Genomic DNA, 24,779 nt, shown 5'->3' with positions numbered 1-24,779 from the left:
AGCGTTCATAGTGCAATAAAAATGACACTTCAAAGGGGTTTTCCACAAAAATACTATTAACGACCTATCCTGAAGATAGATCATTCATAGTTCATCGGCAGAGGCCTGCCAGCAGGCGCTGAGCCAGCGCCAGCTGACAGTCCCAGTATACACTGGGGCGGAGCAGAAGCCGTTGTTCCGACCCATGTACTAGATGGCACTTGTAATTGCAGCCACAGATCCAATTGATTTCAATATTCAGAGCCTCATAATAACTATTTTTTCTTCTGTTGATGGGGTTTATTGTCTACAGGGTGAGCTGTAGTTTCAGTTGATATCTTTGTTGCATACACAGACGTTTTAATCACTTTTTTTCAGTTATTAGGAGACTGGCTAACAAGAAAAAAATGCAATCCTGGCAGTATGTATTTTTGTTTTTTTACAGCATTAATTATGTGAGATAAATAAAGTGATACTTTGATAGTTCAGACTTTTTCATATGCATGGATATTAGAGATGAGCGTCCGAGCTTGATGCTCGTTCGAGCATTAGGGTGTTCAAGATGCTCGTTACTCAAGGCGAGCACCATGCGGCACTCAACCTAATTACATTTCCTTCCCTGAGAAATTTGCGCCCTTTTCTGGCCAATAGAAACACAGGGAAGGCATTACAACTTCCTCCTGTGACGTTCCAGCCCTATCCCACCCCCCTGCAGTGAGTGGCTGGCGAGATCAAGTGACCCCCGAGTATTTAAATCAGCTCCGCCCACGGCTCGCCACAGACACAAGCTAAGAGAGATCAGGGAAAGTGCTGCTGCTGCTGCTATAGGGAGAGTGTTAGCGTCTACAAGAACCACAACGGTCCTTCTTAGGGCCACAGGTCACCTAGTGCACTACTGCTGTGGGTGCTGGGAGCAGTTTTGCACTTTTTTTTAATTTTATGTATATCGGGCGTGCAGGCTATAGCGTTCTCAGGCTGCAGTCTGTACTTGAGTATAGGGGCAGTATTGGTCAGGCAGGGACAGTGGTAGTGTAGAATCCTGTCTACAAGAACCACAACGGTCCTTCTTAGGGCCACAGCTCACCTAGTGCACTACTGTTGTGGCTGCTGGGAGCATTTTTGGACTTTTTTTTTTTTTTATGTATATCGGGCGTGCAGGCTATAGCGTTCTCAGGCTGTAGGCTGTACTTGAGTATAGGGGCAGTATTGGTCAGACAGGGACAGTGGTAGTGTAGAATCCTGTCTACAAGAACCCCAACGGTCCTTCTTAGGGCAACCTGTGACCTTGTGCATTTAACTCCGTGGTTGCTGGGAGTTGTAGTACCTCAGTATTGCACAGCAGAGCCTGCGTGCAGCCTTCATTTAACTATTTTTCTGTCCGCACTTAGCGTTACGTCAGCGCTGTCTGCCTCTAAGTGTACGCCAAGAAACCACAAATTTTTTACACCGCTCTCTTACATGCGTGCTCTCACAAGTGCACGGTGTGTCTGACACCCATAGATTGAAAGTGCAATACACACTGCATAGCCTCAGCCTGCATTGCATAGAAAAAAAAGGAAATTTAAAAAAGAAATCCTTTTTACGGCTGACGGTGACCCAGTGCATTTGTCTGCGTGGCCTGTGGGACTTCACGTCCATCCAAACTGCATAGTGCACAGCAAGGCCTTCGTGCAGCCTTCATTTAAATATTTTGTGTCCGCAGTTCGTGTAACGTCTGCGCTGTCTGCCTCCAAGTGTACGCCAAGAAACCACAAATTTTTTACACCGCTCTGTGTTATACGCCAGCTGCCTCAGAAGTGTACGGTGTGTCAGACGCCCATAGATTGAAAAAAGAAATCCTTTTTAAGGCTGATGGTGACCCAGTGCATTTGCCTGCTTGGCCTGTGGGACTTCACGTCCATCCAAACTGCATAGTGCACAGCAAGGCCTGCGTGCAGCCTTCCTTATAATTTATCTCTGGCTTCATTTTGCGTTACATTACCGCTGGCAGCCACCAACTGCGCGGCAATAATTCACAAACATTTTTACACCGCTCTGTCTCTGCTCGATTCTTAATCCACCATGCTGAGGGGTAGGGGTAGGGGTAGAGGACGTGGACGCGGTCGCGGTCGAGGACGCAGAGTTCCACGTGAGGGTGTGCGCATAGGCCGATTTCCTGGTCCAGGTGAATCGCAGCCGGCTGCTGCGGGAGTAGGAGAGAGGACAGTTTCTGGGGTCCCCAGCTTCATATCACAATTTTTGGGTCCACACGGTAGACCTTTATTAAAAACCGAGCAGTGTGAGCAGGTCCTGTCGTGGATGGCAGAAAATCTATCGACCACCCAGTCCTCTACGCCGTCCACTGCTGCAACTCTGAATCCTCTGGCTGCTGCTCCTCCTTCCTCCCAGCCTCCTCACTCCATGAAAATGACACATTCTGAGAAGCAGGCAGACTCCCAGGAACTGTTCTCGGGCTCCTGCCCAGATTGGGCAACAATGGTTCCTCTCCCACTGGAGAAGTTTGTTGTGACCGATGCCCAACCTTTGGAAAGTTCCCGGGGTCCGGGTGATGAGGCTGGGGACTTCCGGCAACTGTCTCAAGAGCTTTCAGTGGGTGAGGAGGACGATGACGATGAGACACAGTTGTCTATCAGTGAGGCAGTAGTAAGGGCAGTAAGTCCGAGGGAGAAGCGCACAGAGGATTCGGAGGAAGAGCCGCTGGACGATGAGGTGACTGACCCCACCTGGTGTGATAAGCCAACTGAGGACTGGTCTTCAGAGGGGGAGGCAATTGCAGCCGCAGGACAGGTTGGAAGAGGCAGTGGGGTGGCCAGGGGTAGAGGCAGGGCCAGAGCGAATAATCCACCAGCTGTTTCCCAAAGCACCCCCTCACGCCAAGCCACCGTGCAGAGGCCAAGGTGCTCTAAGGTGTGGCAGTTTTTCACTGAGACGGTGGACGACCGACGAACAGTGGTGTGCAACCTTTGTCGCGCCAAGATCAGCCGGGGAGCCACCACCACCAGCTTCACCACCACCAGCATGCGCAGGCATATGATGGCCAAGCACCCCACAAGGTGGGACGAAGGCCGTTCACCGCCTCCGGCTTGCGCCACTGCCTCTTCCCCTGGGCCCCAACCTGCCACTGAGATCCAACCCACCTCTCACGACACAGGCACGACCGTGTCCTGGCCTGGACCCACACCCTCACCTCCGCTGTCCTCGGCCCCATCCAGCAATGACTCTCAGCGCAGTGTCCAGCTGTCGCTAAGAGAATTGTTGGAGCGAAAGCGCAAATACGCCGCCACGCACCCGCACGCTCAAGCTTTAAATGTCCACATAGCCAAATTGATCAGCCTGGAGATGCTCCCCTACAGGCTTGTGGAAACTGAGGCTTTCAAAAACATGATGGCGGCGGCAGCCCCGCGCTACTCTGTCCCCAGTCGCCACTATTTTTCACAGTGTGCCGTCCCAGCCCTGCACAACCACGTCTCACGCAACATTGTACGCGCCCTCACCAACTCGGTTACTGGCAAGGTCCACTTAACAACAGACACGTGGACAAGTACAAGCGGGCAGGGCCACTATATCTCCCTGATGGCACATTGAGTGAATTTAGTGGAGGCTGGGACCGAGTCAGAACCTGGGACCGCTCACGTCCTACCCACCCCCAGAATTGCGGGCCCCAGATCGGTGCTTGTTTCTGCAGCGGTGTATGCCACCTCCACTAAACCTTCCTCCTCCTCCTCCTCCAATGCAACCTCTACCTCGCAATCAAGACTTGTCAGCAGCAGCACGTTGCCAGCAGTCAGTGTCGCGTGGCGCGGCAGCACAGCGGTGGGCAAGCGTCAGCAGGCCATGCTGAAACTACTCAGCTTAGGAGAGAAGAGGCACACGGCCCACGAACTGTTGCACGGTCTGATAGAGCAGACCGACCGCTGGCTTTTGCCACGGAGCCTCCAACCGAGCATGGTCGTGTGTGACAATGGCCGTAACCTGGTGGCGGCTCTGCCTGCCCGTGCTCTGCCTGCACGTGCTATGCCTGGCCCACGTCTTTAACTTGGTGGTTCAGCGGTTTCTGAAAGGCTACCCACACTTGTCAGTCCTCCTTGGCAAGGTGCGCTGGGTCAGCGCACATTTCCGCAAGTCTAACACGGACGCTGCCACCCTGCGGACCCTGCAACATCGGTTCAATCTGCCAGTGCACCGACTGCTTTGCAACGTGCCCACACGGTGGAACTCTACACTCCACATGTTGTCCCGGCTGTATGAGCAGCGTAGAGCTATAGTGGAATACCAACTCCAACATGGGCGGCATAGTGGGAGTCAGCCTCCTCAATTCTTTACAGAGGAGTGGGCCTGGATGGCAGATATCTGCCAGGTCCTTGGAAACTTTGAGGAGTCTACCCTGATGGTGAGGGGCGATGCTGCAATCATTAGCGTCACCATTCCCCTGCTATGCCTGTTGAGAAGTTCCCTGCAAAGCATAAAGGCTGACGCTTTGCGGTCGGAAACGGAGGCGGGGGAAGATAGTATGTTGCTGGATAGTCAGAGCGCCCTCATGTCTATATCTAAGCGCGTTGAGCAGGAGGAGAAGGAGGGGGGAGGAGCCTGAGGAGGAAGAGACAACTGGGCCCACTGCAGAGGGTACGCATGCTGCTTGCCTCTCATCCATTCAGCATGTATGGCCTGAGGAGGAGTAGGAGGATCCTGAAAGTGATCTTCCTAGTGAGGACAGCCATGTGTTGCGTACAGGTACCCTGGCACACATGGCTGACTTTATGTTAGCATGCCTTTCTCGTGACCCTCGCGTTAGACGCATTCTGGCCACTACGGATTACTGGGTGTACACACTGCTCGACCCACGGTATAAGGAGAACCTTTCCACTCTCATTCCCGAAGAGGAAAGGGGTTTGAGAGTGATGCAATACCACAGGGCCCTGGTGGACAAACTGATGGTAAACTTCCCATCTGACAGCGCTAGTTGCAGAAGGCGCAGTTCCAAGGGCCAAGTAGAAGGGGAGGTGTGGAGATCAGGCAGCATGTTCAGCGCAGGCAGGGGAACACTCTCCAAGGCCTTTGACAGCTTTATGGCTCCCCAGCAAGACTGTGTCACACCTCTCCAGTCCAGGCTGAGTCGGAGGGAGCACTGTAAGAAGATGGTGAGTGAGTACGTAGCCGATCGTACCACCATCCTCCGTGACGCCTCTGCTCCGTACAACTACTGGGTGTCAAAGCTGGACACGTGCCCCGAACTTGCGCTGTATGCCCTGGAGGTGTTGGCTTGCCCTGCGGCTAGCGTCTTGTCAGAGAGGGTGTTTAGTGCAGCTGGGGGAATCATCACGGACAAGCGTACCTGCCAGTCAACTGACAGTGCCGACAGGCTTACACTCATAAAGATGAACAAAGCCTGGATTTCCCCAGACTTCTCTTCTCCACCAGCGGACAGCAGCGCTACCTAAAGACCTTTGTCAATCTGTGTATATTCGTCCTCCTCCTCCGGCTCCCCCTCCTGAAACCTCACGTAATCACCGCGAACGGGCAATTTTTCTGTGGGCCAAAAGGCTCATATAACTTTTCTAAATAATATTTATCTGTTTCAATTCTCTTTAAAGCATTGAAACTTCCACCTGAACCAATTGTTATTTTGACTGGGCTGCCTCCAGGCCTAGTTAAAAATTAAGCCACAGTACGCTAAGCGATTAATGGGTTTCACCTGCCCTCTGGGTTGGGCATGGGCAATTTTTTGTGGGGTACATTTGTATTGTCAGTACACCAATTTTTCGGGCCCTCTCCTACAATGTAATCAATTGGGGTCTGTCAATACTGCTGTAAATGAAATGTTACTGGGGTCTGTCTATACTGTTGCTACAGAAATGTTACTGGGGCCTGTCCTAATGATACTACTGAAATGTTACTGGGGTCTGTCTGCACTGCTGGAACTGAAATGTTACTGGGGTCTGTCGATACTGCTGTAAATGAAATGGACAACGGAAACCATAGGAATGTAGCCTTTCCATTTTCCCGCTTGAGATGAGAAGGAGTGCAGACTTTCAGTACCTTGACTATCCTTTTCATTGCAATCAAATGCCCCTCTCTTGTCTTAGAAAATACTAGCTTTTCCACATAGGTGTTGTCAATCTGTCTATACTGTTACTACTGAAATCCTACTAATACTGGGCTATGCCTATCCTGCTGTTACGGAAATGTTACAGGGGTCTGTCGATACCGTTACTACTGAAATGTAACTGATACTGTGCTCTCCCTATACTGCAGCTACTGAAATGTAACTGGGGTCTGCTTATACTGTAACTACAGAAGTGTTAATAGGGTCTCCCTAGACTTCTGGAACATAACTGTTAGTGGGGTTTGCGTATACCTTAGCTACAGGAGTATTACAGGGGTCGGTGCATACTATGGGTGCACTTAGTCTTCCCATCGCGGTGTTCCACGTACATGGCCAAAAAGACATTTACCCAGTCTGACTAGGGCATGCAGTGTGGGCCGAAGCCCACCTGTATGTAACCTGACATTAGCTCTGCTGTCCAAGGCACTGCAATGGGATATATTTATGTACCGCCGGTGGGTTCCAGGGAGCCACGCATGCTGTGGGTCCACACGGACTTCACATTAGGGAGTTGTACCTGCCTGTGTATACTTACAAATAACCCCAGTCTGACTGGGGCATGCAGTGTGGGCCAAAGCCCACCTGCATTTAATCTGACGTTAGCTCTGCTGTCCAGGGCACTGCAATGGGATACATTTATGTACCGCCGGTGGGTTCCAGGGAGCCACGCATGCTGTGGGTCCACACGGACTTCACATTAGGGATTTGTACCTGCCTGTGTATACTTATAAATAACCCCAGTCTGACTGGGGCATGCAGTGTGGGCCGAAGCCCACCTGCATTTAATCTGTCGTTACCTCAGCTGTGCTGGGCAATGCAATGGGATTTATTTATGCACCGCCAGTGGCTTCCAGGGAGCCACACATGCTGTGTGTTCACCCGCAATTTACATAGGGGAGTTGTACCGGCTTGTGTCTTTTTATAAAAAAACTCAGTCTAACTGGGGCATGCAGCGTGGGCCAAAGCCCACCTGTATTTAATGTAACGTTAGCTCAGCTGTGCAGGGCACTGCAATGGAATTTATATATGTACCACCGGTGGGTTCCAGGGAGCCACCCATGCTGTGGGTCCACCTCACACAGACTTCCCATAGGGGAGTTCTACCTGCCTGTGACTAGGAATTAAAAAGCCCCGGTCTGACTGGGGCATGCAGCGTGGGCCGAAGCCCACCTGTATTTAATCTTACGTTAGCTCTGCTGTCCAGGGCACTGCAATGGGATATATTTATGTACCGCCGGTGGGTTCCAGGGAGCCACCCATGCTGTCGGTCCACAGGGACTTCACATGAGGGATTTGTACCTGCCTGTGTCTATGTATTAAAACCCCCGGTCAGACTGGGGCATGCAGTGTGGGCCGAAGCCCACCTGCATTTAATCTGACGTTACCTCAGCTGTGCTGGGCAATGCAATGGGATTTATTTATGTACCGCCGGTGGGTTCCTGGGACCCACCCATGCTGTCGGTCCACACGGACTTCACATTAGGGAGTTGTACCTGCCTGTGTATACTTATAAAAAACCCCCGGTCAGACTGGGGCATGCAGTGTGGGCCAAAGCCCACCTGCATTTTATCTGACGTTAGCTCTGCTGTCCAGGGCACTGCAATGGGATTTATTTATGTACCGCCGGTGGCTTCCTGGGACCCACCCATGCTGTCGGTCCATACGGAGTTGTACCTGCCTGTGTCTACTTATAAAGAACCCCAGTCTGACTGGGGCATGCAGTGTGGGCCGAAGCCCACCTGCATTTAATCTGACGTTAGCTCTGCTGTCCAGGGCACTGCAATTGGATATATTTATGTACCGCCGGTGGGTTCCAGGGAGCTACCCATGCTGTCGCTCCACAGGGACTTCACATTAGGGATTTGTACCTGCCTGTGTCTATGTATTAAAAACCCCGGTCAGACTGGGGCATGCAGTGTGGGCCGAAGCCCACCTGCATTTAATCTGACGTTACCTCAGCTGTGCTGGGCAATGCAATGGGATTTATTTATGTACTGCCGGTAGCTTCCTGGGACCCACCCATGCTGTCGGTCCACACGAACTTCACATTAGGGAGTTGTACCTGCCTATGTATACTTATAAAAAACCCCAGTCTGACTGGGGCATGCAGTGTTGGCCGAAGCCCACCTGCATTTTATCTGACGTTACCTCAGCTGTTCAGGGCAATGCAATGGGATTTATTTATGTACCACCGGTGGCTTCCTGGGACCCACCCATGCTGTCGGTCCACACGGAGTTGTACCTGCCTGTGTCTACTTATAAAGAACCCCAGTCTGACTGGGGCATGCAGTGTGGGCCGAAGCCCACCTGCATTTAATCTGATGCTAGCTCTGCTGTCCAGGGCACTGCAATGGGATATATTTATGTACCGCTGGTGGGTTCCAGGGAGCCACCCATGCTGTGGGTGCACACGGAATTCCGATTGCGAAGTTGTACCTGCCTGTCTATACTTATAAAAAACCCCGGTCTGACTGGGGCATGCAGTGTGGGCCGAAGCCAACCTGTATTTAATCTGACCTTAGCTCTACTATCCGGGGCACTGCATTGGGACAAACTACAGGAGCAATACAGCGCTAATGAGACGTGCACAGCTACGCTAGCACTGGAGTCCACTGTAGGCCCGCGATTGCTGAGGGTTTGTGCAGAGGCCTATGTTCTGGGTGCAGTGAAAGTCCGCTTCCTGCCTACGATTTCTGAAGCTGTGGGCCGAGGCCTATGTCGTGGGCGCGGTGCAAGTCTGCCATGTTTGGCCGCTCAGATCAATTTTTTGTTCATGTCTTGGGTTTCCTAGGACCCACCTATGCTGTTGGTGCAAACTTAGTTCCCATCGCTGTGTTTGACCTGTCTGGCACAAAGACACTGACTGACTTGGGTAGGGGGCAGAGCACAGATGGCTTTCCCCTTGCAATGTCGATTGAGCTATGTGACACCTTGACAGAATGAATACTGTGTGGCACATGGATTCCCCATTACTATGCCCACGTTTGCAGCTCCTGACGGAGGTGGCACAGGATTGGATTTCTCATTGCTTCTGTACAGCATTGTGGGCTATCGCCCCACCCCTTTTAAAGAGGGTCGCTGCCTGGACCTGCCAACCCTCTGCAGTGTGTGCCTTCTGTTCCTCCTCATGGCAGACGCACTCATAAATAGACATGAGGGTGGTGTGGCTATGAGGCCAGCGTGTGGCATGAGGGCAGCTGAAGGCTGCGCAGGGACACTTTGGTGTGCGCTGTGGACACTGGGTCGTGCGGGGCGGTTGGGCAGCATGTAACCCAGGGGAAGAGGCAGCGGTGTTTCCCGCAGGCAGTGCTTGTGCTTAGTTGGAGGTAGTGTGGTGCTTAGCTAAGGTGTGCCTTACTAATGAGGAGTTGTCCGAAATAAAAATTGTTAGGGGGGAGGGGGGCACTCTTGCCGCTATTGTGGCTTAATAGTGGGACCTGGGAACCTGAAATGCAGCCCAGCATGTTGCCCCTCGCCTGCCCTATCCGTTTCTGTGTCGTTTCCATCACTTTCTTGGGTTTTCCAGATTTTCACCAATGAAAACCTTAGCGGAGCATGATATACAAAAATGCTCGAGTCGCCCATTGACTTCAATGGGGTTCGTTACTCGAAACGAACCATCGAGCATCGAGCATCGCGGAAAGTTCGACTCGAGCAACGAGATCCCGAGCATTTTGGTGCTCACTCATCTCTAATGGATAACAATTGTTTATTTTTTATTGTTTTTTGGGGGGAAAAATGGGAAAACAGGGGTTTTGAATTTCTAATACATTTTTCAATTTTTTTGAAATGTGATTTCACTTCAGTTATTTTTTGGTCCCTTTAGAGGACTTGAACTTGAAATTGCTTCTGCAATATACTACAATACTTCAGTATTGCAGTATATTTTATTTTTTACATTCACATATTAAGCCCTGCTATAGGCTTATAAGAATTGAATGCATGGCAGCCCTGCAAATCTTCCCCAGACCCAGGGCTGCTAAGGCAACCATCCGTACCCTGAGATCAGTAATGGTGAGTTGGAGGGGAAAAGCCTCCTCCGGTTGACAGTTTACATGCTGCGATCAGAATAGCTATGTATGTAAACGCTCAAACAGCCACAATCAGACCTATCTCTAATTGTAGCTGTTTGTGGTGGGTGTCAGCTCTTGGAAACGCCTAAGACCTGTCAGACATCCAACGGGCTTGGCTCCCGAGCCCACTTCATAACCGACCCGTACCTGTGACATGCATGCATGTCACAGAGGGGTAGGGGGTTAAGTCTACTGTAACTGTACATGAGTCCTCCACAAGCACCACAGTATATAGACTGCAGGATACATATTATACTTAATATAACTGTAACAACTACTCCCTTATAGGATATTTGAAGAATTTAAATACCTCAAAGTCCACATCAGAGCAACAACTACAGGTGTAGCAGGGTCCGTGCACTTTAAAAATCTCCTCCTCTCTCTCATTCAGTAAAGTAAACCTTGGTAGACACGGGTGCCAGTTCTGTTTCACGTAGCCAACTACGTTCCCAGGAGGAGCCTGAACTTCAAGCTGATAGGAGAAAAGTGCAACATTATAGGTAAGAGCTGCTTTCTAACTGAGAGCCATTTTAATCCCTTGGTGATATCTGACATATATGCACAGTGTTTGTATAGAGCAGACTCAGAACCAAGCTTGCTCTATACACGATGGGCGTTGGCTATTTTTCTTTTCAATAATTTTTTTGGGTTTTATAATAAACAGAGAATAACAGAAAGTTGACATATTTGTTGCATTAGAATACAATTTCTGTACCGTGACATAAATATTTTAAACATGCAATGCGTTGTTGAATAGTAATGAAACTAATGTTCCTTCTTACAAAAGAAAAGAAAATAGTTGCCAGGTACCTGGCCAGAGCGGCCGTGATCAGAGATCTCTGATTCTGGTCATTTGCCTGTATTGATTGCAGCATTTAAATGGATATATTTAGAGATATTTAAATGGCCTAACAGAGATCCCTCTGTCTCATATACACACATTGAAATCTTGCAGTTTTCACACTGGCCAATGAGCCACAAAGGGCTGACACTTAGTCAAAGCTGCCAATTTAGTCAGGACCTGCAAACTATCTAATATGTATGGAGTAGAGATGAGCGAACGTACTCGGATAAGCACTACTCGTCTGAGTAATGTGCTTTATCCGAGTATCGCTGTGCTCGTCTTGAAAGATTCGGGGAGCGCCGCGGAGCGGGGAGCTGCAGGGGAGAGCCGGGAGGAACGGAGGGGAGATCTTTCTCTCCTTCTCTCCCGCCCGCTCTCCCCTGCTCCCCGCCGCGACTCACCTGTCAGCAGCGGCGCTCCCCGAATCTTTTAAGACGAGCACAGCGATACTCGGATAAAGCACATTACTCGGATGAGTAGTGCTTATCCGAGTACATTCGCTCATCTCTAGTATGGAGGTATTCAGATTTGCTTAATAGAAAATGTCAAGGAATACATATTTTAGGCTTGTTGAATTTCAACATGCCAGATCTTGTGTTTTTGGGCAAGAAAAGCTGCTGCTGGAGGTGTCTGGCAGTGGCTTCTTCCACACTCACTATTAAACACAAGTAAATAATTCATGGCTGGGGGAGTCAGGGGGAACAGCGGTTGTCCAAACAAGCAATTGACCTTTAGCTATCTAAGGTCTTGTTCACATCAGAATCGGAGGTTCCTGTAAATTTCAGCAAAGTGCCGAACCGCTGGCTGGAAATCGAACAGACTCCATCAAGTCAATAGGAGTCAGTCCGCCGAGGGTGTGCTCCCCTAGCAGAGCAGGAAAGTGGAATCCCTAAACGCTGATGTGAATGAGCCCTAAGATGTCTCTGCAATATCTGGTTTACAATGAAGAAAAAGCAATATATACATATATATAGGCCCTTTGCGACGCTTCTACAATATTTTCCCCTTGCACCTGATAGTCCAGAAAATGTGATAGCAGTTTCTAAGATTGTACAGGGCAGATTTACTTAGAAATTGGTGATTACTACAACAGATATAAAGATACTTACTTTCTGCAGACAGCAAGGAAAACAGCATAAGGAACATCTGAGAGGCCGGGTGAGCCGGATTACTTCCTGACCACAGTTATCAATAATTGCTATAGTAAATGGCCGGTCAGATCCACAGCAGTTCCGAGTACAGCAATCATTTTGTTCAGCAGCAAAGTAGACTTTCTGACCCATGCTGTTCTTGATCACATACTTGTTATTGCTCTCAAAGCCAGTAAAAACTAAATTTGGAGATAAAAGAAGCAAATAGTTATCAAAAAAAAAAATTCCATATACAAAATATTATTTCTTTGTCACTTAAAAAGTTCTTCTACAGAAGAGTACAGCAGCACGTGCAATGCCTATGGATGGAATGGTAACAATCAGTGACTCCATGTGCTGCTGTACAAGGTCTGTGCCCACAGCATTGCCATGTGCATAACCCCATAAACTATACTACTGTGCACCAGTTTTAGGCAGGTGGGGGAAAATACTGCAAAGTGAGAATGCTTTCAAAAATAGAATTGTTAAAGAGTAGCTACACTTTCAGGTAACTTATGTCAGAGCACCATGTCAAAAGTTTTGATCAGTGGGGGTCCTGCTGCTGAGACCCCTGCTGATGATTATAATGAGGGCTTACCCAAGCTTTGTGCCCTCTCGGCTATCTTTGCAGCTTTTCGTCTGCTTCTGGCATCTGAAGACGACCTCATAGAGGTGTATAGTACTTTCTATAGATCTCTATGAGGACTGTCTTCAGCTGCCAGAAGCAGCCAAAGCAAAAGTGTAGAGCGCGGCAGCCCCTTCAGTCTAGTCATCAGTGGGGATCTCAGCAGCACTGATCAACAATTTTGAAATGTCTGTTTGACATGTCAAAAGTTAGCTGAGAGTGTAGTTACTTTTTAACAGCTTATTTTTGTAAATTAACAAACTGCAAAGTGATTGAACAAAAGAAAAATCTAAATCTAAATCAATATATGGTGTGATCAGGCTTTGCCTTCAGAACAGCATCAATTCTTCTAAGTACATCTGCACAAGGCCAGGGATTTTGTAGGATTATAGTCAGATGTATGATTAACCAATTATACCAACAGGTGATAATAATCATATTTTTCATATGTAGGTTGAAATAGTACTTAACAAAAACAGCTGTGTAAGAGGCTTAAAACTTGGTAAGAAACAGCCAAACTTTACTACAAAGGTGACATTGTGGAAGACAGTTTCATGCCACAGGTCATACACCATGGCAAGACTGAGCACAGCAACAAGACACAAGATTGTTATTTTACTTCAGCAAGGCCTCTTCTATCCAAAAATTTTATAGCAGACTGGTGTATACAGATGTACTGTTCAAGCTGTTTTAACGTTCAACCTGGCTTTGACAAAGCACATGGCAACAGAGACCAAATCGTGAACCTGCGCTGGGTCATGGAGAAGACCCAGGAGTATCAAAAGGATGTGTACATGTGTTTCATCGACTACAGCAAGGCATTTGATTCTGTCAAACATGACAAGCTTTGGAATTGTCTGAAGCAAATGGGCGTTCCAGAACATATTGAACAGCTTATAAGGCTGCTTCACAACAACCAAGAAGCAACAGTGAGGACAGTTTATGGAAACACGGATTGGTTTGAAATCGAGAAAGGTGTATGGTAAGGCTACATTCTATCCCCAGTCCTTTCCAATCTGTACGCAGAAACGATCATGATGCAATCTGGATGAATCAGAAATCTGAGTCAAAATCGGTGGCAGAAATGTCAACAACCTTCGATATGCAGATGACACCACCCTGCTGGCGGAAAGTGAAAGGGACCTGGAATACCCTATCCAACGAGTGCAAAAGGAATGCGAATGCATGGGACTGTACCTCAACAGGAAGAAAACTAAAGTCATGAACACAATGGTAACCAACAATACAGTGAACCTAAAAATTAACAACAATGAAGTCGACTCGAGACGTTTCAAGATTTCATCTTTCTTGGATGCAAAATCGATTTCAACGGGCAATCTGGACTGGAGATCAAGAGACGGATTACACTTGGTAGAAATGCAATGGAAGGGATGCAAAAGATCTGGAAAAGTAAGAATATTAGCAGTTGCGAAACTTGGACACTCAGAAAAACAGACAGAAGGAAAATTGATGCGTTTGAACTAAGGTGCTGGAGGAGAATGCTACAAATGGCTAGAAGTGCTGCAGCGTCTGAGGAGTGGGCCCACAGCCGAGGAGATAGCGGGGTAGATTGAGGCCTTGTCACGGGGCTCTACCATCTCCTCCGCTGGGAGTAGCATGGGACCCGTCCAAGTTACTACTGGGGGAGTTTCAAGGAGTAATCCAAGCAATGGTTTATCTTAAAGGGGTTGTCTCGCGAAAGCAAGTGGGTCTATACACTTCTGTATGGCCATATTAATGCACTTTGTAATATACATCGTGCATTAAATATGAGCCATACAGAAGTTATTCACTTACCTGCTCCGTTGCTGGCGTCCCCGTTGCCATGGTTCCGTCTAACTTCGGTGTCTTCTTGGTTTTTTAGACGCGCTTGCGCAGATGGATCTTCTCCCTTCGGCTGGTCTTGGAAGCATCGGCGTTTTGGCTCCGCCCCCTTTTCGCGTCATCGCGTAGCTCCGCCCCCATCATGTGCCGATTCCAGCCAATCAGGAGGCTGGAACCGGCACACGTCATGGGGCGGAGCTACGCGATGATGCGTACAAGGGGGCGGAGCCAAAACGCCGATGCTTCCAAGACCAGCCGAAGGGAGAAGATCCATCTGCGCAAGCGCGTCTAAAAAACCAAGAAGACACCGAAGTTAGACGGAACCATGGCAACGGGGACGCCAGCAACGGAGCAGGTAAGTGAATAACTTCTGTATGGCTCATATTTAATGCACGATGTATATTACAAAGTGCATTAATATGGCCATACAGAAGTGTATAACCCCACTTGCTGCCGCGAGACAACCCCTTTAATCTTTATCTTTTGTCACTCATGATGCCACCGTTCCGTCCTCTTCGGTGAATCCAGATGATTAAATAAAGAGTCTACTCACAGAGTTAACTTTTCAGAGCAAAACCGGGAACGGTCAGTTAATCTTGTTTACTTGCAGAACTAGTTACAGTCCAACTTTACACATGCCAGCAGGAAAAATATTGCAGAACACAAAAGGGATGCGACAGAGAGGATCCACAGGATAACAGACACTCTCCTTCTCTCTCCAGCTCTCTGCCGGTCAACACTCACATTGGGAAGATGGGCACTCAGCGCTGCATGGCGGTTCCTTTCAGTCTCTCAGTCCTCCAGGTGAGTTGGGCTCAGGGCACACACAAGGCAATCGCTCAGCCTCTTCCATCTCCACGCACAGACTGATCAGTGTCTGTGGGGTTCAACCAGCAGAACTTCTTTCTTTCTTGCACTCAGAAGTACTTGCTAGACTAACTTGCATTCTACCTTGCAATCACATATATAAAACATGGTCACGTGACATACAACACAATACATTTTCCAGACATAAACCAGACAGTAACGCATTCAGTGCCGCAGAGGTGCAATGCAGATCAAATTCATGCAACACAGAAAACACTGACAACATACAGGCACCATTAACTCTGGGCCACTACACTGCCATAAAAACAAAGTAGTGTTCGATCGCATCAAACCGAAAATATCACTAGATGGCAAAATCATCAAACAGCGGCTCTCTTTTTTTGGACACGTGATGAGTGCTAACTCACTGGAAACAGTACTGATGCATGGCAAAATTAGTGCAAAGAGACAATCAGGGTGACAAAAAACAAGATGGCTAGATACAATCAAGGTCACCACGAACATGTCAATCGCCGAACTGAAAGAAGCGGTGAAAGACAGGAATGCGTGGAAAACATTGATCCATAGAGTGACCGAAGGTCGCATGTGACTGAACGGATAATCATCCTCAATTGACAAAAATAAACTATTACCACTTCTATTTTTGAAAGCATTCTAACTTTGCAGCATTTTTTTCCACACTTGCCTAAAACTTTTGCACAGTATTGTATTGACTTTGCAGTCTATCAGTCAGCCCACATTAGTATCATTAGCTTCTGTTCTTAACCTACATTAATTTACAGTTGACAACCCACTACATTGATATAGGTGAAAAATAACTCAGATCCCAGGTGCTTAACCCCTTAGGTACTGTGGTCAATAGCGACTGTGGCATATAAGGGGCAACAAAGGCGGACCCACAACACAGGGTGCCAATGCATTGAAGTGAATGCGACAACACGGCAGTATTCAGAGAAGTACAGTATTCTGAGTACAAACAGGATTGTAATCGATGTAACATTGGACAGGCTGCAGCGCTTGCACCAGTGCCGCAATCTCTTCAAATATATGACCAGTGAGAGTGCCAATCAGATATTCATGATCTAACATGAGAATAGGCCAGTTTTTTTTATACCCAGACAATCCCCTTTAAGGGTGACTACCCACTACAGTTTTTTTTTTACGATTTCGGGATTTTAACATTACAAGCCCCATAGACCCCTGCAGAATAAAAAACGCAGCGAATTTCGCAGTGAAAAAAAACTGTAGTGGGTATTCACCTAAAATAGGCTTTTTTCCAGTGATAGTTTGGTCACCATTTCTTCAGTAGCTTCTCAGAAAATTGAAACAAATGCCCCCTTTGAAGACTATTAGTATATACCATAGATTCAGGGGTAGATTGGCCATTGAATTCACTGGCAAAATCCTGCTCGGCTGGTCAGGTCCTGAAACTGCTGCATGGGCCAACTATTTTTTTTTAAGTGGGGCCTCTCCTGAAATTAAACAAAAAACAGATATACTCACCTCATCTGTGTCGTTCCTCTGCAGTCGTTACTACTCACTTGAGGACTTTCTCATAGAGCGATCACATGACAAGCACATGTAATTACTCCAATCAATCCTCGGCGTCAGTGAAGGCAGGGACTAGCAACAATAGGACGTTCTCCGGTAAGCACTATGCGTCATCAGATTGCAGAGGCCAGAGCAAGAGGAGCAAAACGGATGAGTTGAGTATATCCATTTTTTGCTTTTCAGTATAAGGGGCAGTGGCATAGCAAGGTACCCAGTGCGGAAATTTTTTTTGTCCCCCCACCTTCCCCTATCCTTAGTGACCCATGGCAGCCCGCACCTGCCACAGCACCCTTCCTACGCGACTGGTGTGGATCATCTTGTGAAGCGTAGTACATTGTTTCGTTACTTTCTAGTAGCCTGGCCTATGAACAAAGACGTCTACAGTGCAAGAGGAAAATGGACCTTAGAGACTCAGACTTCCAGTTCTCCGGTTTAGGTTGCTGGTTACTAACTCACTTGTCGTTCTGAGTTTGCTCGGCGTCGTCCCATGCATGCCGCATCCCCATATAATAAATATATGTTTAATTCTATCAACAAGCTGAATCTTTGCAGTACTGTATGTCGGTATATTAACAAAAAATCCAATTGAAACAGCAGTGAAGCTTGAAGGCTGGAACCACACATGCAATTTTTTATGGTGATTAAAGAGTCTTTGGCTTCAAAAACTACATGCATGATACTATCATAAAGCTGCCCATACATTAGCTATTTAAGAAAGCCATTTGCTGAATGACTTCATTTATGATTAAATTTTGGATGACAATATCATAACTTGAAACAAATTGTTAGTCGATTTCTGCCTTGATCAGTGGCCTGGGCTTTCAGTGATGGCATACTGGTCATTGATTAGGCATGAGCCCAAAAATAACCCCAAAAAATCCAACATGGCACATCAATTTTTTCAGATATCTGTCTTCACTCACTATGCCAAACCATAAAGACCAGCAGGAGTCTGACTTTTGCAACCCCTTCCCCGCCCTTGGAGAATGAAAGGAAAATTGGTCCTGCATGTTCAAAGACACCAGGTAATGGCGAACAACCTTTCGGGAACATTCTTATAAAATATATCTTTTGTCCGACCGTTTGACAGAAATTTTAAATGCAGTTGACTTCTTCCTAGATGATGACTGTAGGTCACCGGTCAGTGAAAACAATTATTCCTTGTTACTATTTTACCAGACGAACAAATGTTTTGCTTGAAATCATCCATTTGAATCAATTTTAGTCTAATGTGTATGGGCACCTTAAGAAAGGCAGATGTCTGCAGGTTATGTAGAGTGAGCAACATGGCGAGAAGAACAGCTCATTAACCATATAAAGATAGTCCTTCAGAATGCTAACATGTTCTGTAGTGAGATATAACCTACCTTCCAGCAGCTCTACTTGTTGATGGATAAGAAGTTGGCCTATCTGCCAAAACCAAAACAAAGTTATCAGTAACTTATCAAATGGATAAGGAAGTGTATAGAAGATCCAGATTGAAATAAATATTGATTTATTAAAGGTATATTTTGTGTGGGCAAATAACAGTCCTTTCCCTTCTTTAAGGGGTTTTCTGGGACTTTTACCAGATGATCAATCCTCAGAATGGGCCCACCACTCGGAATTCCCATTCATCAGCTGATCACCATGCCCACTGTCAATGCAGATAGTGCTGTCCATATTGCAGCGAACCGGTTTGGGGCTGCAGGGAGCTGTGCCTGCAGTACTAAACAAGGCCGCTGCAAAGTTGACAGAGTTATCTGCTTCCAGCGCCATCCCTACTGACAGCCGGCCCAGGAATCAGCTGATCAGTGTGGATCTTAAACGATGAACCCCCTCACCGGTCAACTATTAGTGACCTACCTTGAGGATTGGTCAATAGTAAAAGTCCCTGAACACCTCTTAAAGAGGGGAGAGGACTGTTATTGGGCCACACAAAATATACCTTTAAAGAGAACCTCACAGCATTGAGTAGTGAAGACGTGCTAATTCCAGCGGTCAGTCACTTATGGAGTAATCATTCACAGTTTTCTTGCATTTACAAAGTGAATTGGCAGCTCACTGCATGACAGAGATCCAGCTTCCTCGGCACCAGGCTTGAGATAGGTCTGGCATATTCATGACATGCCGAAATTACCATTTTCCCAGCTATTACACTGCACACTGAAAAAACAGTCAATCATGGTAGGTGCACAATGCCAGTAGAACCTAATGAATACGTCTGGCCCATCTCAAACTAGGTGCCGTGGAAGCAAGACCATTGTGCAAAAAAAATTTAGAACATTGGCCCACGAGTGACAGTCTGCTGGAATCAGCATATCTATCACTACTTTATGCAGTCCTCGGACAGTATAAAGCAGTGTTCCCCAACTCCAGTTCTCAGGGACTGCCAACAGGTCATGTTTTCAGGATTTCCTCAGTATTGCACAGGTGATGTAATTATTGTTGGTGTCTCAGACATTGCCACAGATATTCTTACCATAGGATATCCTGAAAACATGACCTGTTGGTGGTCCCTGGGGACTGGAGTTGGGACCCCTGGTATAAAGTACTTAGCAGGTTCCTTTTAAGATTAGAACAGTCCATAGAAAAGCACAAAACTCTTCTGTCGTCCATTAAAAAGTGAAGACATAAATAAAATAATTCTGGAGACCTGTTTAATTCTCTATTTCATATGTAATACCACAAGACAAACTGCATGTACCCTACAGTATATGTAAGCTAAAGTGCTTACAGTATGTTAGCCTGTATATGGCACCGCCATTGTCAATAGATACACAAGCAGACAAGATAGCTTTCAGCCATCTCACTTTAATCTATATATCTATATCTATAAGTATATAGAGGTGAAAGCCCTCACTCACTGACTGACTGACTGACTCGCCACTAATTCACTAACTTTCTGGTGTCGTACAAACATGAAATTTGGCAGGAGCATTCTTTTGGTCCTAAATAGAAAGAGTAAAGGGGTCACAACTCGATTATTCAATGTTAAATATTGGCACCCCTATGTAATGTACATAATCTAATTCTCTAACTTCCCGGTGTCATACAAACATGAAATTTAGCACGATCATTCTTTAGGTCCTAAATGGGAAAAGTAAAGGGGTCACAACTAGAGTTGAGTGAACGTACTCTGGCGAGCTTGATACTCATTCGAGTATTCGCGTACTCGATGGTGCTCATTACTCGAACGAGCATCAAATCGTGTTCGACCCCGCCCCAGCTTTTGGCTCCTCCCCGCTGTGACGCAGCACGCGTCATTTGAAAATTTTTGGTCTAGCAGGAAGGGGAAGGAGAAGGGAGAGAGAGAGGGAGAGAGTGACGAACCAAGAAAAAAAAAAAAAAAGTTCGGGACCCTGCGTTCCACATACAAAAATGCTCGAGTCTCCCATTCTAGTCAATGGGGTTCGTTCCTCGAGTAGAGCTCTCGAATTTTACGAAAAGCTCGACTCGAATAACGAGCATTTGGGTGCTCGCTCATCTCTAGTCACAACTCGAATATTCAATGCTAATTGCAAAAGTAAGTGCACCTCTATGTGATATAACTTCCCAGTGTCAAACAAGCGTGAAATTTGGCGCGAGCATTGTTTAGGTCCTAAATGAGGAGAGTGGTAGGGGGGTCACATTCTGCAGAGGGACATCGGTACATGCAGCTTGAGGAGAACCTAACGCTCCTCTATGTGTATACATATTTTATTCCTCGGTAACTCTAAAGTAACCATGACTTCATAAAATTTTCTGTGCGAACAACACGTAAACACCTGTATCAAATTAACTTGGGTGAAGCCGGGTATATCAGCTAGTTTCTGATAAAAGAATGCTTAGTAGGAAAAGAGAGATAAATACTGCCAGAAGTGTATTGAAGTGGTTTATCTAATGTATGATCAGCTCAAAGGGAATCTGTTACCATGTTTTAGAGTGAGAGCACCATAAGATAAAGGCAGGCTCGCTGATTACAATTATATGTCTGCTGTGTGTATCTGTGCAGTAGTTTTCGGGAAACTTGCATTTTATTAATAGCACTGAGACAAAGAACTAGTCCACTGTCAGGTTGTGCTGCTGGGATCTGTTGTACTACTAGGTTCCAGGAGCACACCTTCACAGGTTGGGGTTAATTGAGATGGCTGAGTGTGGTATTCTCCATCAGCCAATCTCCTTTAGTCTGCAGTACATATAAACCCAGCTTCTGTCAGTGTTTGTCTGGTGTTCAGGGTGAGCAGTCATGTTACTTCAGCTTCCAGTTTGCTGTGTGACTTGTGTACTGTTGTCTGTGCTGTTGCAGCTTGAGGTGTGAACTGTGTCCGGGGTCGCTGGACTCCTGGTTAGTGTGGGGACTTGTGGTATAGCCAGGAGCCGTGATGTGGCCCACTAGTTTCTATATTTTGATCAAAATATCAACGAAGGATATATATATTTATAGCTTACACCTGCTACTAGTGTTTGCATTTTGGCTGCTGTATGGTGTGATTCTGGCTCTGTGTGGCAGCTTACCCTGTCCAGTTGTCCCAGTCGTGGTGGCATGTTTATGTGTCCTATCCTGGGTGCATGGTTCCTAAGAGCAGCAAAAGCCCAGATCCGAAGACCGCTGGGCCACCCTTTATAGGGGCGATGTCCCCGTTCAGGTAGGTCTGGGTCACTAAATCTAGTAGTAGATAGGGAGAGGTGTAAATCCGTGGAAATTCCTTGTGTTCCCTATCCTTTCCAGACACGTTCGTGTGGGCCTGGTGCTTATTAGCCCACACGAACGTAACATCCACCATATGCAAGAGCTGCAAGCTACCCACATTCATCCTGCCCTCCGGCCAATGATTGGCAGCTCTCTCTCTATAATAGGCAGACAGCATTCAATCATTGGCTGGAGAGTGGGGTGGGTGTAGCTAGCCTGCAGCCCATGAATATCCAGGACTACTTCCTGTAGTACCTATGCATGTGCTGCTACTGATAAAATGCAAGTTTCTCCAAAACTACTGCACAGATCCACACAGCAGACACATCACTGTAATCAGTGTGGCAGGCACTACCTAATGCTGCCCTCAGAAAGGGATGCAAAAAAAAAAGAGTGACAGAGTCTCTTTAAGTAGGAAAAAGGGTATACTAATTTTAGAGCTACTTATCTAATTCTGCAATTTACAAAACAATGTCTCATACTGTAGATCTCTATCCATTAATGGTTAAATTGGTCTTCCAAAAAAAGAAAATCACTATTTACCTGGCACAGATATTCCAACCCTGGTGGACAGTTGGGATTTGGTGGAGGCGCCGGCATCCATATAGCTGTAGAGACACCTGGACCCATTGACTGGCTTTGAAGAGGAGGCCCTCCTGCATATGGGCCATAATTCGGATGACCTTGTGGACCTGACATGGATAAGCAAAATTCAAGGTAGTAATTTCTAGTTCTCAAGTCTTTGTCCTCGTCTCAGCAGAGAGTCTGCACACACTGATCCGGGTTTACTTATGTGGGTCACCAATAAATCATACCGGTAATGGAGGATGCAAATAGTTCATTTTTACATTTTTCAAAAAGAGCTTTATAAAAGTAGAAGCTCTGGACGGGCTTTTATAGATTCCAATGTTTGCAAAAATAATGAGAATGTACGTGGAAGAAAGTGAACACAAGCTGTTAGTCATCAGAAGTGAAGTAAGGTCAGTAATCCTGCAAACAAACACTTATTGTTTTGCCAAAAAAAAAAACAAGCTTGAATGTTTGCACTCCTGAAGTCATACGTATTCCATTACTGCTATAGTACGGAAGAGTTTGCAGGTTTATACAGTGTTAGGCCAGAGTTCCCCACTAAAGCACAGTCTGAAATGGGTAATGAGAAAACTGATGAAAAACTTTAGAAACTTCAGTGATTCTTCCATGTGTATTTGGTTGTCCCCGAGGCTTCATGTACAACTACAGAACTAATTAGGCTGAGTTACACATTGTAGAATTGTTGCAGAACTTCAACTGCATAATAGAATCCAAAACTTGTAGCAATGTACAGTACAATGTAAGAGTTATGGTAATGTTTTACCCAACCCCATTCACTCACTCACAGCAGGAGAAATCCACAGCGGATTCTAGTCATGCTGCAGATTTTGAAATCTACTGTACGCTCTGTCACAAAAAAGCGACACATTGGATGTCATGAGAAATCTGTGTGAAAATCCGCAATAAAGTCATGCATGGATTTTCATGGGTATTTAGTTTACTCTATGATGCGCTGACTTCAAGTCAGGATACCCACGGGTGTGCCGGGACGCTGGGCTCACACGGACGTATGTTTAAGCGTTTTACCCTGCCCTATCACCACTTATGACAGCGATATTGTACTGCACATGGCAGCATATCTCACGCACACTGTCATGCGCAGTCTTCCTGGTTTTTTTTGTTTACCTTTTTAAATTGTGTATGGGGAGTATGGATTACACGCCCATAGAGAACAATAGGCTCTCTCGTGCATAATACGCGGAAAAATAGAACACTGCGGAAAAATGATATGCTGCATTATTTTTTTGCGCTCAACGTATTTAATTGCCTGAAAATGACCGCATATCACACGTGTAATAAGCGGTACTCTTACTCTAGTATGAGCCTGGCCGAAGGGCTCTTTCACATGAGCATATAAACAGCGTGTTTTTTTACGAGCGACCGAGATACGCCACCATCTCTGTCATTGGTTTCCAATGCATCCGTTCACACGGGCGAATATACAGCACGTAAAAACGGCGAACCATAAAAATTGGAACGTACACGACTGTAATACGTGCTGATGCATATATGTTGGGCAAAAAGATAGTTCTGGAACTATGTATTGGCCAATATATGCCGGCGGGTCCCATAGACTCCTATGGGAGCAGGGAAGAAAAGGGACAGGGAGGCTGCGAAAAGCTTACAGGTGCCTCTATGTAGGCATTAGAAGTCATTCAGAGAAATAAAGCCAAGCGAGGGTTTTCCGGGGTGTGACGTATTTTTTCGCTAAAAACGACGCTCAACGGTCGTGTGAATAGGCAAGAAAACTTTATTAAATTAATTAAAAAATGGCGACACTAAGGGGCAACAAACATAAAAGGGTTCCAAAATCCAACTGGATAGGAACGATGTGAGGAGTGTATGAACACAGGAAACCACTTGATGCTAATGAAGCTAATGGTCGTAAGAGAGCATGAGAAACATAGTGCTAAGAGCAAAAGAGCAGAGCCTCCGGCCTACCATCCAGGCCGGAGGCTCTGCTCTTTTGCTCTTAGCACTACGTTTCTCATGCTCTCTTACCTGCTATAACAACCCATATGGCCAACCATCTAAAGCCTTGGGTTATTGTAAGGTTTAGTGAGCCAACTCTAACCTGATTCGTTCTGCTGGTTCCTCTTATTGCCACATTGAGCATTAAGGGAGTTTACTGGCTGCAGCGTTAGCTTTGAATCTGTACCACTATTAGGTGCTGTATATTAGAAAGCTAGAGCCAACTGATACTCTGTATGCTGGCAAGCCACTCGCATCTAAGTGGTTTTCCCAGCTACGAGAAGTCTTTGTACTACATATCTATTCATCTTCTCCGAGGCTAGAGTTGCTACGTATCAGTGTCACCAGCTCAATAATTAGATAACTAGTGCTAGCTATTTACACAGCACTGTATGACACAATTTAAGCAAGAGGCACTTCTCATTTGCTTGGGTGACCTCATCGAACAACAATATAATAGCTTACCGTCATCTCTCTTTAGCTATCAGGTTGTGTTCTAGCACTTATACAACCTCAATCTTAGTACATATAGACTGATACATGATAGTAGCAAACAGTCCAGCTTAACCTTCTAGCGAATCAGTTCCTTCTAATCTAAGTACTTCTGAT

At 46.5% G+C, this 24,779-nt stretch overlaps 1 protein-coding gene across 3 annotated transcripts in view; it reads right to left on the bottom strand.

The window, feature by feature from the left end:
- The window catches only part of LOC136625246 (phospholipid scramblase 1-like), a 97,196-nt gene that overhangs the window by 13,014 nt on the left and 59,403 nt on the right, over positions 1-24,779 (bottom strand). For all 3 annotated transcript variants that reach the window (XM_066599309.1, XM_066599296.1, XM_066599303.1), the window contains 4 exons: positions 22,152-22,300; positions 18,325-18,367; positions 12,109-12,329; positions 10,466-10,627 (listed from right to left, as the gene is read on the bottom strand). In XM_066599309.1, coding sequence (XP_066455406.1) covers positions 10,466-10,627; positions 12,109-12,329; positions 18,325-18,367; positions 22,152-22,238 — 513 coding nt within the window. In that variant the 5' untranslated portion in view covers positions 22,239-22,300. The remainder of the gene's footprint in view (positions 1-10,465; positions 10,628-12,108; positions 12,330-18,324; positions 18,368-22,151; positions 22,301-24,779) is intronic.

The sequence above is a fragment of the Eleutherodactylus coqui genome, chromosome 1 (genome assembly GCF_035609145.1).
Source record: "Eleutherodactylus coqui strain aEleCoq1 chromosome 1, aEleCoq1.hap1, whole genome shotgun sequence".
Classification (NCBI taxonomy): Eukaryota; Metazoa; Chordata; class Amphibia; order Anura; family Eleutherodactylidae; genus Eleutherodactylus; species Eleutherodactylus coqui.
Note: the sequence above shows the minus strand (reverse complement) of the source record. Positions and strands in the feature narration are given on the sequence as shown.